Source organism: Diuraphis noxia, unplaced genomic scaffold, assembly GCF_037042655.1.
Source record: "Diuraphis noxia isolate RWA-SAM2 unplaced genomic scaffold, SU_Dnox_SAM2 contig0004, whole genome shotgun sequence".
Lineage (NCBI taxonomy): Eukaryota > Metazoa > Arthropoda > Insecta > Hemiptera > Aphididae > Diuraphis > Diuraphis noxia.
Window position 1 is genome coordinate 47,335,715 of NW_028301714.1, and position 17,836 is coordinate 47,353,550.

General features: G+C 28.0%; 2 protein-coding genes across 4 annotated transcripts in view; both read left to right on the top strand.

Annotated features, from left to right (window-relative positions):
- Window positions 1-8,653, top strand: part of tay (tay bridge kinase) — a 38,512-nt gene extending 29,859 nt beyond the window's left edge. For 2 of the 3 annotated variants that reach the window (XM_015512842.2, XM_015512845.2), the window contains 10 exons: window positions 117-680; window positions 3,200-3,399; window positions 3,471-3,632; window positions 3,709-3,881; window positions 3,940-4,184; window positions 4,256-4,414; window positions 5,372-5,407; window positions 5,474-5,711; window positions 5,788-6,439; window positions 6,593-8,653. In XM_015512842.2, the coding sequence (XP_015368328.2) occupies window positions 117-680; window positions 3,200-3,399; window positions 3,471-3,632; window positions 3,709-3,881; window positions 3,940-4,184; window positions 4,256-4,414; window positions 5,372-5,407; window positions 5,474-5,711; window positions 5,788-6,439; window positions 6,593-6,788 (2,625 nt within the window). In that variant the 3' untranslated portion in view covers window positions 6,789-8,653. The remainder of the gene's footprint in view (window positions 1-116; window positions 681-3,199; window positions 3,400-3,470; window positions 3,633-3,708; window positions 3,882-3,939; window positions 4,185-4,255; window positions 4,415-5,371; window positions 5,408-5,473; window positions 5,712-5,787; window positions 6,440-6,592) is intronic. The other variant, XM_015512844.2, reaches the window with a different exon arrangement.
- Window positions 8,654-9,777: 1,124 nt separating this feature from the next.
- On the top strand, window positions 9,778-17,836 carry LOC107164853 (leukocyte surface antigen CD53-like). The gene is made up of 5 exons (XM_015512828.2): window positions 9,778-10,011; window positions 10,312-10,506; window positions 15,063-15,239; window positions 16,012-16,224; window positions 17,246-17,836. Exons 1-5 carry the CDS (start codon window positions 9,952-9,954, stop codon window positions 17,315-17,317), a joined length of 717 nt encoding a protein of 238 aa, XP_015368314.1. The 5' UTR covers window positions 9,778-9,951; the 3' UTR covers window positions 17,318-17,836.

Below are 17,836 nucleotides of genomic sequence, written 5' to 3' on the forward strand. Positions count from 1 at the left end.
TTATTTTCAACGTTTTACTGAAAAAATTGGTTCTCGCTTTAAATTTTCAATGACAATTTCACTTTCGTTATAATTGTTAAATTTTACTAAAATAATGGTTTTAATATTACTTACAGGTACCATCTTCAGGACTCAATAGTCCTAGGAATTTTTCAACAAATCCGGTACCGCCTACGAGTGCGTCGCCATACCAAACACCACCTCAAGCGTGTCCATTGTCTTTGAGCATAACAAATTCTTACATAACTCCTTCAACATCTCAACATCCAGTCTTATCCCACGCTGCATCGAATTACATCCCAAAATCTACTAATCAAACACCTTCTCCTCACCAACATACTTCTCCTTATGTGCAAAAACCAAACATGATATACCATCCACCTCACGGTTCCCCTTATCCCTCGCCTAATTATCATCCTAGTCCATATAAATCTACCCCGTCATTATTGGCTACAGTGTCTAGTGCATATATGCCATATTCTACCCCCCAGTCATCCACAGTGACTGTATCTGCTTCTTCGACGATTCCTAGCACATCCAGCAGTCCGATAACAATGACAACGCCAGTAAACAATTTTAGCTCTCCATACCAACCTCCTGTACATCAACAACATTATCCACCGTTGTATGCTCCATACAGAAATACACCATATATGCCATCTGCGCTATCAAATGCAGCCGTAAGTATTGTTATTATTTAAAAATATTATTTTTTGTATGACTTAAAAATAATCAACATTCAACACAATTGATTGAAAATAATATTTCACATTATTAAAAATAACGTTTTTTATACGTAAACGTAAACGTGTATTGTTATTATTATTATTACTAATTAATAAGTTTTTTTTTTTCATAATTTAACTGTTATTTGAAAATGCATTGGCTATAGTTTTGATTATAGTTAGATAGACCATCGCTTTGCTGTTAAACTTAACGGCATCATTAATATTAATAGAGTTTCAACGGAGCAGAAAACGGGCTTGTAATTAAGAAGCCAAGGGAAACGTTGCACGGAATTTATTCGCTTCACTCTTTTCCCTCCCACTTTATCTGTTTCCCTTCTCTCTACAGGGTATATGGGGATGTTAATTTTTCCATTCGGCTGCTTCGACGAGAAGTCTAGAGAAGGTTAATGATAAAACTACATGATGGCAGCGGTGGTGGTACCTCCTTAATTACTACAACAGAGTCCTTCTCCCCTCACCTTGTACATAAAGCTCACCGCTTATCGACTTTTGCTCAGTCCGATATAAACTTTAGGGTTTTCACGAACTTATAGTTTTAATTTCCCATCGTTAAACACTTAAAAACTCCTTCGTGTAATCGTGTATGTATTAACAAACCCTTTACCTTTTACCTAATTATTTATTTATATTATCTAAAATTTGTCTTCTAAAAATTAAAATTACCTTTTATGATGCTTTAAAACTTTTTATTATATTGCCTATATTGATCAGTTTCATATTTTAATTATATATTTTTACGCTCTTATTAAAATGGTTAAAACGAAAATCAATCATAAGTTAAAATTTTAGCATGACATACTATTTAGTTTTCTTACTTAAATTATTTTCTAACATTTCTGTGTTCAAAAGATACCAAAGATAAAATGTAGTATATTAGTATACCTAGTTATTATAAATATTAATAATATAAGTAATTAGTAATTTATTTTTCTATAGGAGACAGAGGCGTACTATGTGTATAACTATTTTTTGACAAAAACATCGCATATTATATACAATTATTAGTTATTGATTATTATAATATTATATCATAGGTACATTATGGTTATTGAATTATTAGTCTGCATCTCAATTTAAGATACGCCTTAACAATTTATTATATCATAACTCATGGTCTGTATTAACGCTAACCGTAAAACGACGTGAATAAGTTTATTGGCATAACGTATGCCAAATAGTTCCAAATTTTTGTATTTATTATTTTTTAGGAAAATAATAGCTATTTTTAAGTATACAATTTTGTCAAAATTAGAACATTAAATGTCTAGAAAGTAATTGTCTATAAGACTACCCCATGGATCTATAAGGTATATTTTATCTATGTGGTCAAATTAAAGGCTTAAGAACTTGGTATTAATTGTTAATCATCGATTATTAAAATATAAAATAAAGATAGTAAAGATAGAAGAAAATATTTATATATAAAAAATAATTTTTAAATTTACGTGATTTACCACGTGTTATGTTATTCAAACGACCATAAAAATTATGTGACTAAACTAAACCTTTTTCTCAAGTCCATTAAAAAAAAAAACATGAGAAATTTCATATTATACTTTTAATTTTAAAATTAAAATGGTTGGAAAATGAATACATCTCTGTTATATGTTATGAGGTGTCAGGTGTCATTTAGATCACTAATGGATGACATGTTGGAAGCCTTGTATTATAGCTTTTTGACCCAACCAATAAAATTTTATTGACATTAATAGAAAAAAAAATTTTAAAAAATTTAAAAATTTAAATGTCAGTAAACAACTCAAAACTTATCAAAATATTTTGAAAATTTTATCAAAATATAGAAAATGCTTATATAAACATTCAGTGAAATTTAGAGTTACACCTAAATCTAAAATCGACTTTCTTAAAACTTGATTTTGCGTAAAAATTCCTGTTTTTTCTTAAACTACTGGGAACTTCAAAAATTTACCTTCCTAATGCACCAACTAGATTAATTTTTCAACTGGAAAACCTATTGAAGTTGAAAATCGATGCATTCATGGCTCCGCTCAGAATATAAAATAATGAAAAAATGTGTGATTCTGTGTGAATCAATTTTCTCGAAAATTTGTTTAGCATTGTTTTTTTCCACTTATTATTTTATATTTTTCCTATCAAAGTGTCTAATATAAATCCAATAAAAAATGGAAGACTGTAGAAACTGTTAACCACTATCAAAGTTGAAGATTTTTTTTACTATTCTTACATAGTGGTTATACATCTCTGTGAGCTATTACATTCAATGGAACGCTCAGAATTTAAAATAGAATATTAATTTACGTTTTGACACACTGCTACAATGGTGGTAAAATTATATTGTTTTGGTAGTACTTTATTATTTTAGTTTTGATTAATGAGAGTAAATAATTTAAGACTTATATTTTTCTCCAAATGTATAAATTGTATTACTTATTTTTATGATAAAATTTTTTTAAATTTGTCTAATTTAGAGATTAAGTCGAACTTCTCCAATGTCTGTGATATCAACAAAATCAAGTGTTGTGACTGCACCTCATCTTGTTGCACCAACAGTTGCTGCTGCTTCTACTTCTACTACCACTACTACGTCAATTTTGAGTGGACACGCTGTGTTAAGTAGAGGGCAGTCACCACGAGGACCAAGTCCAAACAGAGATCGTGATAGTTATATGTAAATTTGATATATTGTTATAATCATTTTATCCAATTAACATGTATTAATTAATTCTGTAATATTAATAGTTTAAACCGAAGTAATGGCCCTCCGATAAATTCTCCTTCGTCATTCAATACTTCATCATTAGTATTGCCTCCTGCCGCTACTCCAACATTAGCACCTACTGTTTCATCTTCAGGACCTTCTAGTCTTGTATATAATAAGCCACCATTGTGGGGTCCAATGGGGTAAGTACACAAATTTATAACTTAGTAGTATAAACTACTATTAGATACAAATAATGAAAAATTATACTTTTCTTAGAAACAACAGTATTGCGACATCTACAATGGCAAATATTACTCGACAACATCCATCATCATACCCCCCTCCGTTATTTTCTTCGCCAGTATCTACCGCTACGTCACAATCTTCTTCTTTACCATCAGCACCACCTGCTCATAATCCCTTTTCCGCTGAATCTTTATTTCAATCAAGTAAGTCAAATTAAAAAATATCACTTGTGTTTAGGATTCTAAAATGATTTTGATTTAGATCAAGCTGACATGTTAAGGAGAGAACTAGACTCGAGGTTTTTAGCATCATCACAAGAAAGATCTTTGGCTGTTGGTGCACCATACTTACGGACAGAAATGCACCATCACCAGCATCAACATACCCATGTTCACCAACACACAGCAACACCACTAATCCCTGCTGTAGCTGCAACTGCTACAACTATTCCAAGTGCTTCAACAATACCTCCAGCACCAACGTCGGCGTTATACCCTCCTCCTCTGGTTAGCAATATTAAACAAATATAAAATAATATATATAGTTATAATTAATAAACATATTTATGTATTTATAGTTTAAAGATATACCCAAATTGGGAGGAGTTGATTCACCATTTTATAGGCAGAATTTGTTGTCTGGTAGCTATCCAGGATTTACACCAGGCCTATTACATTCGTCAATGGGTCACACACCATTTACTCCACCTAATCATATGCCGACATTTACACCAAAAGTAATTATGCAATGCCATATGACTTAAACTGCTTTATGTATTGTGTTTAATATAGATTTAACCCTATGTAGTATTCTAGAATAATAAATATTTCCATTAATTTTGAATGTATATCTATTTATCTTTGATTGATTCTCCTAACTCCAATATAATGTAGCAAAATTATGTATTTAATTTTAATATTAATATTGTCAATGTATTTTATTCTCTCAAAAATGTCTTCTATTTAGTAAAATGTAAATTATCTAATTACTAATTACAATAGGGCTTGAAACGTAAAGCATTTACATGTTTTTTTGCTTGACTTAAAATTTTGCAGTGTTATAGAAATTTATGTCGTTATTTACTACAATTGAACAAAAAAAAATGCTTGTTTCTAGTTTTATCTAGTCCTTTTTTTTTTTTGCATATTTTCCACTTTGAGATGACTCAGATGGTAGACATTGATAAAAAAAACCATGTTATTATTCTATAACTTTTTTTCTGATGTATGTTTATAATAAAATGTTGATTTTGTGTTCTATTACCTTGTATTAATAATTAAGTTGTCTATTTAATATTGGTATCTTTTGTATTGGTAATTACTAATTATATTTTCTAAAAGATAATAATTCTTATAATTTTGAGCAATATACCAATATCCTCAGTGTGATTGACATAATAAAATATAAATAGTCAACTCTTTGTCTCATTGTTCTTTATATTATGATGTTTTTTTTTTTTTTTTTTTTTTAAATTTGATACGAAGAAGTCCTAATTTTAAAATTGCTAATTTGCTTATTTTCATGACGTTTTAATTGCTTATAATGAAGTTTCTAAGAGTTTTTTATTATTATTATTATTTTGTGTGCTTTAAGTCCTAAATCCTACACTGATTACTTACTAATCTTTAATTAATTTAACTGTTTTTATTGTATTTTTACATTTGGTATTAATCAATGTTTATTTATTTTATAGCAGTTGACTGATACATCTAAGCCTACAAAGTCAAGTGTAAGTAAATATAACCTCTTGAATCTAACTTTTATTTAATTTTTATAATTATATTTTGATTTATAGAAACCTGGAAAATGGAATGCAATGCATGTGCGTTTAGCGTGGGAAATTTACCATTATCAACAAAAACAACAAGTTGCAGAAACCAAAAATGTTGCAAACAATCCGGTGCCAAAGACTGAATTATTAAGGCCACCCACACATTTATTTCCACCTAGTCGACCACCTCACGATCTCTCTCCTTTTACATCGCCTCATCATCATCATCATCCAGGATTGCCTCCTGGCTATCCACCTATGGGTAATTAATTTTTATTGTTTTTATTGTTTTTATTGTCAATAAATATATTTTAAAATCAATTCAATGTAAATTTTAGGTCCTGCAGCAATGTTTACAAGGTATCCTGCAGGATTTCCACCAATATCCTCATTCCCACCCAATCCCATGAATGATCCATGGGCTAGGTTACAGCCTTCTCGTGGACTACCTACACAAAATTCAATGTATGGCCCTTCTGGAGGTTGGCCTATAAAACCAGATCCTGTAGAAACAGAACGAGTAGAACAACAACAGCGAGAACGTGAAAGAGAGCGAGAGCGTGAACGTGAACGTGAAAGAGAACGTGAAAAAGAAAGGGAAAGAGGTCGAGAACGAGAAAGAGTGAAACGAGAAGAAAAGAGAAGACACATGATTCAGCAGCAGCAATTGCAGCATCAACAACAACAGCAACAGCAGCAGCAACAACAACATCAACAACAGCAGCAGCAACATCAACAACAACTTCAACATCAACAGCAACAGCAACAGCAACATTTACAACATCAACATCAGCAACAACAACAGCAAGTAGCTAAAATGAGAGAACGATCACCTCTTAAAGATCCTAATTTGATGTCCAAAGAAGAAGATTTAAATAACATGATGTTGGGTCGTATACCACCTCCATCTCATTACCTTCCTCCACCTCCAAGACATCCTCAAAGAGCTACTCATCTACCAACACATTTTTCACCATGGGATCAATATAGGTATGTATTGCTGTATTTTTTATTAACTAAACATTTAAAACAATTCACAAGGACAGTTAGAAATTGTGTCAATTTGGCCTTATCATATTCAAACTTTTTACTTTGAGTCTTGAATTAATTAGAAATATTTGTCTTTTATTTGATATATTTTAGATATGATTCTTTGAGGTTTAGTCCATTAATAGCTGCTGCCGCCTATAGAGCTGAAGAAGAAGAACATAGAGCCAAACTATTTGGTTACCATCCTCAAGCCCATTTAAGACCAAAAGACCCATCTCCTAATACTCATCGATCAATGCCTCCAGATATGCAACTACCTAAAAAGGAAGAATCTTCTCAATCTAGGTAGTCCATAACTTAAATAGTTTTTGTATTTGAATATATTTTATTTTTATAGTCGAAATATTGACAAAATACATTTTATGTTAATTTATTCTTATAATTTCTCATTACTATCCTTATTAGTGTCCTTTAAAAATAACTACCTTATTCTGTGTATACATTTTTATTTTATATATAAAATGTAATGAACAATTTTTACTTATTACAATTATTATTTCATGCAGATTCTTATATTTAATTATGTGCAATTAATTTTATTTAAATTATTTGTGTTGAATTAAAATTTAAGTAATACCATTGAAATAAATTAAATCTTCCGTTAATGAAATATGATTTTTTTTTAATTCTTAAATAATATTGTATTCGTACAATCAAGTTATAATTTAAAATATATATATTTAATATATACCCATTCATAAATATTTAAAAAAGTATTTAAAACCTGCAACATTCTTTGTAATAATTATATAGGACACACAGGGTTAATTTTTATTTTCTGAACTGATGTTTTGACCCTTGATATAATATATTTATGTCACATCAGAGTTGTATACTACCAAATTAAATTTAAAAATAGATAAGAAACCCTAAATTTTTAATTAATATTTAATATTATTTGTAAAGTGTTTTAATGAATTTTCATTGCTTTTGTTCCTATTATTGTTTAATATAATATATCTGTGAATACATAATTTCTTCATTGAAATAATATTGATTATAATAAATTCAAAAAAAGAAATGAACCCCATTATTTAAGTTACCAGTTAAAAATAATAATGATAATAATGTATTATTTATTATTATTGAATACTTTATAAAGTAAATGTTTCGTGCATTATGTTTCGTAAAGTATAGACACTTAATAGTAATTTTGCTGTATTAACTTAAAATATATTGTACATAAGAATAATACTGATTACTGGAAAAATAAACCTGTGTCTTTCTGTCTACAATAATTAAGTATTCTATTTAGTATATTATTTTATAAAGCAGACTTACATGTTAATTTGTCTATATTGATGAATCGTTTTGCATGATAATCAATATTCTATTTTAATCTCATTCTAGTAATAGTTGCAAATATATGTACATATTATATTTTTATGTTTATTGTCAATCTTAGAAAGCATTGTGTTGTATTAAAAAACTGAGTATAATGTATTTCTATTATGTGATTTATTAATTTACATTTATGTTATAATGATAATATCATTATGTTATTTATAGAACTTATGATTCTTTTGAGAATTTGTAAAAGAAAACTTTTTGTCGGTTATCTTTATATTTCATCCAGCTAGATGAATGTATAAATGGGTTATTTTTATTTTTATAACCATAATTGATTATTTGCTTTTTTCAATTAATTTCTACATTTTAGAATGCAATTGGTGTTTCATAGTTTTAATTTGTTATTTTATTTTATGTGCCAGTGATAAAATTTTCAACCCAAAAATTCTGTTAGAACATTATATGTGGTTATAATTCATATAAAACAAAAACTTTGTAATTATGTATATATTTAAATATAAATACATTATTGTGATTCTAATGTTAATTAAGTAAGTGTTTATAAACCTGTAAAGTGATGTACAATAATACAATTTTATGTACCACAAAACTGTTTTTTTTTTTTAAGGATACAACAATATGGCTATAATACTTATATGATTTATGTCTGTTTTTCCTCGCTTCCTACCTATAATCATCAATTATTATGCTAGATATGCACAAAACTTCATACCGTTAAACGAGTGAATAATTGGAAAAAATGTCTTGTTGCCCTATTTTTCAGTTTTATGTATTAATTTGTATAATTTGTTTACCCTACAAGAATTAACTAAAATTAATATATCATATATTACGATTTTTTAATCAGCGTTTTGTAAAATACCTTATTATATTAAAGGTTAAAACTTAGGTTGTAAATTAAAATTGTTTTAATTTTAGATATAACAGAATAATGAATATCTTTACTATAAAATGATGTGTGTTTTTTTGTCATCACTTTTTGAAGAAGTATTAATTCTGAAATAATCAACTTCTATAGTTTATGCAATAAAAGTGAAGTTAGCTGTTACTTTGAACTCAAAACGTAAAAGTTTCTGTTCTATTTTTAATAATTGGGAAGAGTTAAATAAAAATAAGGAACAATGGTAATTTTTACACAAAATCATTCTCTTAATATTTTTAACTCAATTATAAACAACTAAGGTTATTTAACATTCTTACCAATTGTTTGAGTAAGAATTTTTATGGAACATAAGTATAACTCATAATTTAACTCTTTTTAGCTATTATAGACATTTTTGATCTAGGTAGGTAAAAATCTATCTCTCATTCTAAAAGCTTGAAAATGTGATACAAGGTTCATTATAACAGTAGCTATTTATGAATATTAAACGAACGTTGGAATGATTTATTTTTAAAATAAATATTAATCTTAAGTAAGGTATTTTATTTATACACTAGTTAACTGTTAAGTCAGACCAATAAAATACGTTTAATGTGTTTACTATGTTTTGTTATAAATTCCTCATAACTTAACAAAACCAACTATCAATACTTAATATCTAATCTATTATGTTGCTCATTACAATTAAATAACAATATTTATATTATTTTTGTTAATTTTTTCTCTACCCAAGTTAGTGTAGGTAATGCAAATTTACACTACACAGCCTAATTACCGTGTTATTTTAGGTATTATTTCCAATTATTATTTAATAAATTCCAATTTTAGTGTCCAACTATAATTTTAAAATCTCGCTAAAGGTAAAAAAAAAGCCTAAAATATTAGGGCCCCTTCTTAATAGCTTGATATATTATATATAATTTACCTCTCAATTCCCGGATTTTATTAATTATAGACTATTTTTAATTGTTATCGTTGTTTATTGATGGTCTGAACTTTGAACTCATATTTATCTGAACCGTTGCCATTATTATATGTAATTTATTATTGTTGTTGTCTTTAATCTTTAGAGTAGAACTTTTTATGTTTGGTGGCAGCCATTACCTAACGATATCGTGTCGTCTACGTTTCTTCTTATTCTTCTATGATACGTTGATGCATAAACTGTAATATAAATATTATCTTTTTGATTTTTTTAAAAACCAATACATACTTATTCGTTATCGTCTATCGGATAGAATATAAGAATATATCAAAAATGTCCATCAGCAAGGTTCTAAGCAAGTTCGTGTTCCAGTTTTTCAATCTGTTTTGTTTCGTGAGTATCTAATTCTAATTCTATATTTTATAGTATAATAGTCTATATAACAGTATAATATTATATTATAATATTGCGATTTACGAACATTTGAGCTGTGCAGTCTTCAGGCATGCACTGATTTTATATTACAATACATTATAAATACCAAAATATGTGTTTGTAACGTAGTGTGTCTAATCTTTTTCTTTTAGTTAGTAGTTGTGTTATAGAATAAACAATAGTACTATATGTTTTAAAAATTATTCGTGTAATTATTAATATTATGAGCCTTTTTTTTTTCATGTGTTCGGACTGCAGATATCAGGCATCGGTATTTTGTGGATCGCGTACTTCATGGACAAAAAGTTGTACAAATGGTCAGGGTTTGTTGATTCGGAACTGACCACAGTGCCTCAAGTACTGACCGCCGTTGGTCTCGCTCTTCTAGTCATTGCCATCGTCGTCATCTGTATGTGTGGTACACTCAAAAACATAAAATATCGATTACTTCTGGTAGGTGTTTATCCTATCATGTGACTTATAACTTGAGTTGTAGACAATTAATGCCGAAAATCAAATTAAATCGTTTTAAGGCATGGTAATTAATTATTAATCGTTCAAGCGGTATGTCTCTAGGCGTTAATATTAAAAGTGAAATGATAATCTTATAACCTTCTAACATTAACATAATAGAATATGCACTCTTAAATACAAATGCTGGCTAATTTAATTACGAAAAGTTGCAACAAAGTTAAATTATTAAAATACAAGACTAATTTTTATATGCTATTTATTTAACTGCATAGAATTAATTAGTCATACTTGAATAATTGTAGTTGAAATGTTTTCAAATTAATTTTTCTCTTTTTTTATTGGGGTTGAGGCATCGACAGCAAGTGTCATTACTCATTAGCCTGTGGAATTCTGGGGAAGGGAACTGTTGGTTGGAACACTTGGATGTTTGGCAGAATTTCGAATGGGCACCCGTAGGGTTCTGCCTGGGAGGGGGGGCCCTCTCTTTTCAATTAAATTAATTTAACATAAAAGTACTAAATTAATAAATAATACAACCATGGGTTGCATGCACCGTCTATGTAGTAGATACCGCGGCAAGTTTACTACAGAGGTAAGTTGACACACATCAAATAAAAAGTGTTATGTATGTTGATCAGAACGCAACACCGCCTTTACATCAATCGTATTTAAACCCATTATTATATACAACATAAATTATGTAATTTAATATTCATCATATTTTAACAATATAATAAATTGTTTTGTTCGAAGTAATTTTTCAGTTGATTAAAAAAAGTTTATTTTCTTGTATACTTACAATAAATTACTTATACTTAAAAAAAATTACAATAATTACCAAAATATAGACTATGGTATGTGTAAATAAATTATATAATTATTGTGAGGGCGTCGTTCAAAACCACACACTTACCATTCAAAATCCCACATTTTACACCGTTGAATACCATACATATTTTGTATATTGTTAAAAATGGTATTTCGAAGGTCAATAATTCATAACCACACACATTTGATTGACAGTTAAAAATAAAAAATTGTATGATATCAAATAAATCGTTGTAAAAATTATTTTATATATAGGAATATTTTATAATTTTAAAATTAACTAAATATTATTTTATTTATAATTAATCCGATATAATATGATTTAAAAAAAAATGTTTAGCAAAAAAAAATTAATGTTTAAAGCTTAGATGAAATGAATTTACATATTATTGTTTTCAAATAGTCTAAAGTTATTTCATTGCTTATAAAACGATCACTTAAAAGAAAATCCCGAAAGTTGTATTTATTATATTAATTTTGATTGAATTCAATTTGAATTTGAACTGGTTTGCGATTCTAAATTATAGCTAATGTAATTTTAGATAAATGTGTGTGTTATTGAAAAATATCAATACGTCATACGTGTGGAATTTAACGGTATAATTTTGGGAAAACTGTGCGGAATTGATATATAAAAAATAAAAGTGTGTGATTTTGAAGGACGATATTTTTATTGAAATTGTGTGAATTTAAAAAAAATAACCCATGTTTTTTTCAATTATTCAAAAAAAAAAATGGTTTCGAGCAAGTGAAAGATACTTTGGGCGAATTAACATATGAATAGTGTATTTGACATATGACTGAGATAATATGATAATAAAAATATAAAAAGAAAAATTCAATAGCGCCTTATTACCAGCCAACTTTTGATTGAAAAATATTACTCGTTCAAACGATTTAAAAAAAAAAAAACATTAATTAATTTAAAACAATTATTTTAATAGTGTAATAATTACATTATTTTGTAGTTAATAGCCAATAGGTACCTATAAATACTATTGATACCTACTATTAAGTTCTATAAATACTTCTAATAATGACGGGTTGCATAACAATAGATAAATTATTAATTTCATTAACATTTTATAATGTTACATTAATGTGTTTTCACTTTTTAAGAATGGTACCTACTTATGTAATATTATCTCATTTTATAATGTAAACAAATTAGGTACGTCTCACAAAAGTTTTAAACATCAATAATCAACAATATTAAATTAGTGCACAGCATTGGTAACATTAATATCTGAATAAGAATTTGTATTGTCACTTACCACTTACCACTTGTGTATGATGTAGGAAGAATGTTCGAAATAAGTTCCTAGGAAGGAATGATTTAATTAAATAATAAACAGAGTTAACTACAACTTTTGTGTACCTATATCGGGTATACCCATACATATAGAATTTAAAATCGATTAGCTTATCCCCGAATTACTGAATAATAGTTTACTGCCGTAGTGTGTCAGGCCGTGAACGCTCAATTCAGGTAAATCACTGTGTCGTAAGCTTGATTGCACTGCAAGTATTTCTAACAAGAAATTATAAAAACTAGTGATATACAAAATATAAATACAATAATAATACAACTAAATTCCAATTAGATTTTTCATTATTAATGAACCAAATAAAAGCTCAAATTCCGCATTAAACATAAGTTTATACAATTTTTATATTTATTTTAGATATTATCATTATATTTTTGGAATACTTAAAAAAATTCATTAATAATTATTAAGTGATTTGAATAAATTATGTACGTGAAAGTCATATATTTTGATATTCAATTTAATTTAGTTCAAAATAGAATATACATTATCTCGGATGTGGGAAGGGAGCGTACAAAGGCCCCTAAAGTCAGTATAACATAAATTGTTTCTGTCCAGTTAAAAAAAACCATAAAGCCTGAATAGGTATTAACAAGAGTGAATAATGTTTCTATGACAACTTATAGGTGCAGAATATACTTTTATTTGTCAGGGTTACATAATATTTGAGACAACAGCGCGAACACACTGTGTCGTAGTTCACACTATGGCCACTAATAGTCATTAGTCATTGAAATACTTAACTCATTAATATATAAATATAACACTATTGGGGTGCCCACAGGCGCAAATAGACCTCTAAAATATAAGGTACTATAATAATTGTAAATGCCTCTAAAAGCCTTGGTGGGCTTTGTACCTCTACCTATTATCAAAATAATAATAAAATGATCTTACAAGTTACAAATCTAAAATAATCAATATTTAAAACTTTATGTACCTACACATTTTTACACATTTCATACATTAAGGATGAAAACAGAATATATATTATAAACACTTTGTATTATTTAATGTTATTAGATTATTAGAATTTTAGATACCTACCGAAATAACTTCTAGGATATTACCAGTATTACACAGACACACGACAGTTAACAGTTTTGATCGAAACTATTATTGGCTAAAAATTGCTCGTAAGCAATTCGTTTTCAAATAATATGTTTCATTGTTTCGTAATGTTAACCATCCGTGAATTATAGAAATACGTAATCATTTATAAAGAATTAATATGATGACCAAAATAGTTTGGATTGTTTCCGGTAATTATTTAATATTTAAAAACAAAAAATGTATGGTATTTATCTCTAGATATTAATATTTATAAGCACTCGGGGGTGCTAAAGACCCTTTAGCTCCCTCCTAATTGTGCCCATGATGAAAAGTACTTTTGGTTTGATTAAAATTAAAGTATGCGTTTTCGTGTTTCTTAAAAATCCATCGAGATAAAGCTAAAATTCTAATTTTCATTAGATGTTTAAAATATAGGTCTCGAGGTCTCCGAGTTTTGACAAAAGTTGGTAGAGAAGTTTAAACTTTATTTATTATATCATATGTATAGAAGTCTATTAAAATTATAGTGATTAAACAATTAGAAAACGGGTATAAAATATGTATGAAAAACACGAAGACAGTATCTGTATCGTGTTAAGCTGAATCTACGCATACCAAATGTAATGTAAATATATAAAACTGTCAAGGGCGCCCGCAGGGGGAGGGGCAAAAGGGGTATTACCCCTACTGGGAATATTTTAAAACTATTGTTAATTTAATGCCACACATATTAAAGACGTTGTTAGAAAGCAAAAACAAAAAATTATTGAAGACGTTTTACAATTATTTTGTATGCAACCAAGACGCATACAACTTTTATTTGATAATTAATATAAATATAATTAATTTGTAACATTAAAATAATAATATTGAATTGTAAACATATACACATATATGGGACTTAAATTATGACATAGTGTTGTGTTTTCCTATTTAGGCTATGCTATTTTAGAATGAAAATACACTAGAAATATATTAAAATTTAAAATAATCTTTTTGATTTGGTTTTAGAATTTTGATCTTGCCCTGGGTGGGATTTTATCCTGCGGGCGTGCTTGAATACTGTATATCACTTAATCTGTAATATACTAATATGTAACATACAATCATAACTAAAGTATCCATTAATAATATTGTATCTACAACCGAAGGCTAATGACCCAGCTGTTGAAGCCTTATTCTCAATAATAAAAAAAAAAGCATCTGTATAAGTGACAAGTGCATACACTACTAATTACACAATATTATGAATTAATATTTGAATACCTAAACATTTTTATGTTTACCCGTGCGTAATTTTATGCATAACAATATATTATATTATAGGTGTCTATGCTGCTCGCAATCCTCTTGATTGGAGAATTTCTATTGGGTGGTGTTGTTTATCATATGCGTAGTGACATGGAACATTATGCTTTGAAACAAATGGAATACACGATCAGCGCGTACAATAAAACGGAACACGAAGCCACTAGACAGTCCTGGAATGTATTACAATCTAATGTAAGTTTAATGACATAACAATGATATCATATTTTAATTACTATACTTTATAAAGGTCATATTTTGATGTACTTTAAAATAATAAAAATTAAATGTTTTTATGCTTTAAAAATGCTTAAAACATATTATATGTTCTTATTAACATAAATATTAATAAAACTACTCACTTTAACGTTTATTAGGCTGATAATTAGGCTGTTCCTCCCTGAATTCCACTGAAAAAGAAAACTTTAATGCTTATTTAGTTCCTATATTTTAAAACTACAGCTGTGGTTTACCAATCATAAATTTGAATTTTATTTTTACTTGACGATTTTTAAAGATTATATTTTCGTATACTTATGAAAAAAAAATCAACGAATATAAATGCTACTAAAACATACAATAAATAATATTGTTCAACACATTCATTACATCTAAGTATCCGTTTTCATGTGTTAAGAAGCTAGATAAATGTATAAACTGTTATTGATTGACAAATAAAACATCACAAAAGCTTAAACAGTTGAATCCTAGACCATCCGGAAATGGGGCATTGTCCCTCGCTTTAGATGATGCACGTTATACGAACACTTGATTGCTTAAATCACGGAATTAGAACCCTCCACAATCCCTGAGAACAATGATCAGCTTTGGTTAAAATTGCATAAGTTCGCTAAACACATGTTAAAAGTAATATTACACGACAAGGCGGTCTTATTGTAAATATATTATTATTGTCTACTTAATTTAGTTGGTTTTTCGTACTTAATATAATAATTCTCGTTTTAAGATCGAATGTTGCGGAATTGAAGGACCAAAAGATTGGAAATCGGTTACGGGCACCGGTGAATTGCCTGCGTCTTGTTGTTACGCAATCCAAATCGATCAATCTTGCACGGAAATCAATTCGTACACAATCGGCTGCTTTGAAAAGTTCAAGACCAATCTTCAGCAAAATAGCCAAATAATATTTTGGTCCGCTATAGGATTCGCTTTAATTCAGGTATTTCTAGAAACTATATATTATATTATACTGTCATTTAAGAACTATTCACAACCGTTAGATGAGAGGTCACATTTGGAGTGACTCCAGAAGGGAACCACCCCCCCCCCACCACCAAACCCGTATTTCTAAAATATGATATGCACTGTGTCCCGCAAGGATTTACCCATTTAAATTTATTTTAATGCATTGGTAAAAAATGTAAAAAATATATTTTTTTATTTAATTATTTTCAAAAAAAAGAGCCATTTTGTAGAGTTTATCTTTTTTTTTTTTGAAAATATTGACCTTTCAAAATTGTATTTTCTTTAATTTACTAATTTTTAATATTTTTTTCTAGTTTTGAAAAAATAAAATATGATTATAACTAGGCACACTGAAAGTGTTCGGGCAGACGTATACTAGAACGCGTGTATGTGCGACGGGTCACATAACTCTGTGGTGTTGTTTCTCGAAATTAAAAATCAGGAAATTAATGAAAATAAATTTTTGAAACGTAAATATTTTCAGAAAAATAAACTCTACAAAATGACTGTAGTCAATTTTTATTGGAAATAATTAAATAAAAAAAATATATTTTTTAACTTTTTTACCATAACATCAAAATAAATTAAAATTTGAAATAATTGTAATGCTTATCCCTGTGAGCCATCTTATTACAAAACCAGAATTTCAATATCTCCATTATTTTGGGAGATATCACAATGGGTAAATCTTTACGGAACAGGTGTATTGTCAAAAACTTAATTACAAAAAATATATAATAGGTACTACCTATCGAAAGTTTTCTGAAAATTACGACTTAGCGACTTAGCCCCCCCTCTCACTACCAAGTCTATGGAACTACCCATGCAGGTTCACATTATATCACTGATCGCGCGAGTGTATTATTATTTATAAATGTTATCATAAAATTATCTAATATAGATACCTAAGACCTAACTATAATCACAAAGATTTTCGATGTGACTTGCGAAAACAGACCGATATCATAATAATGATTACGAATTTTTGATTTCAGATATTTGCCGTATTTTTAGCATTTTATTGCAAGTGTTCAATTGTTCATGATGAAGAGTATGAAAAAATATGATGTTTTTATCGGTACCTACTACCAAAAATAATATTATATTTTATAATATGATATGTACAACTGAACTTTTTGTAATATTGAAACAATATTTACCTATTACACTTAATTATTCTCACTATCGTCTCATTTGCCTAGCAATAATTAATTATTTATACGGAATAAAGCCATTAAGATATAAAAATATAGATTATTTATTATTATTTTTTATAATTTTATGCTTGTATAGTTAGATAAATAAATCAACCTAAAATCACGTCTTATAAAATTGTATAATTTTTCAATTAATACATTTATGATGTGGTCTATATTTGTAACCATGTAGGTTGTAGGTATAGATATTTATTATTAACAGATTTTTTACTTGTATTTTTTATTTTTCCTTATGGAATTGTGAGTGTGTATATATTATATGAGTAATTGCAAGCGCATTGATCGAAGTGCGAGTATACAATTTTTGGTTACTGATATTGATATTTGATATTATTGATTATTATTATACATATATTGTTAACTTGTTCA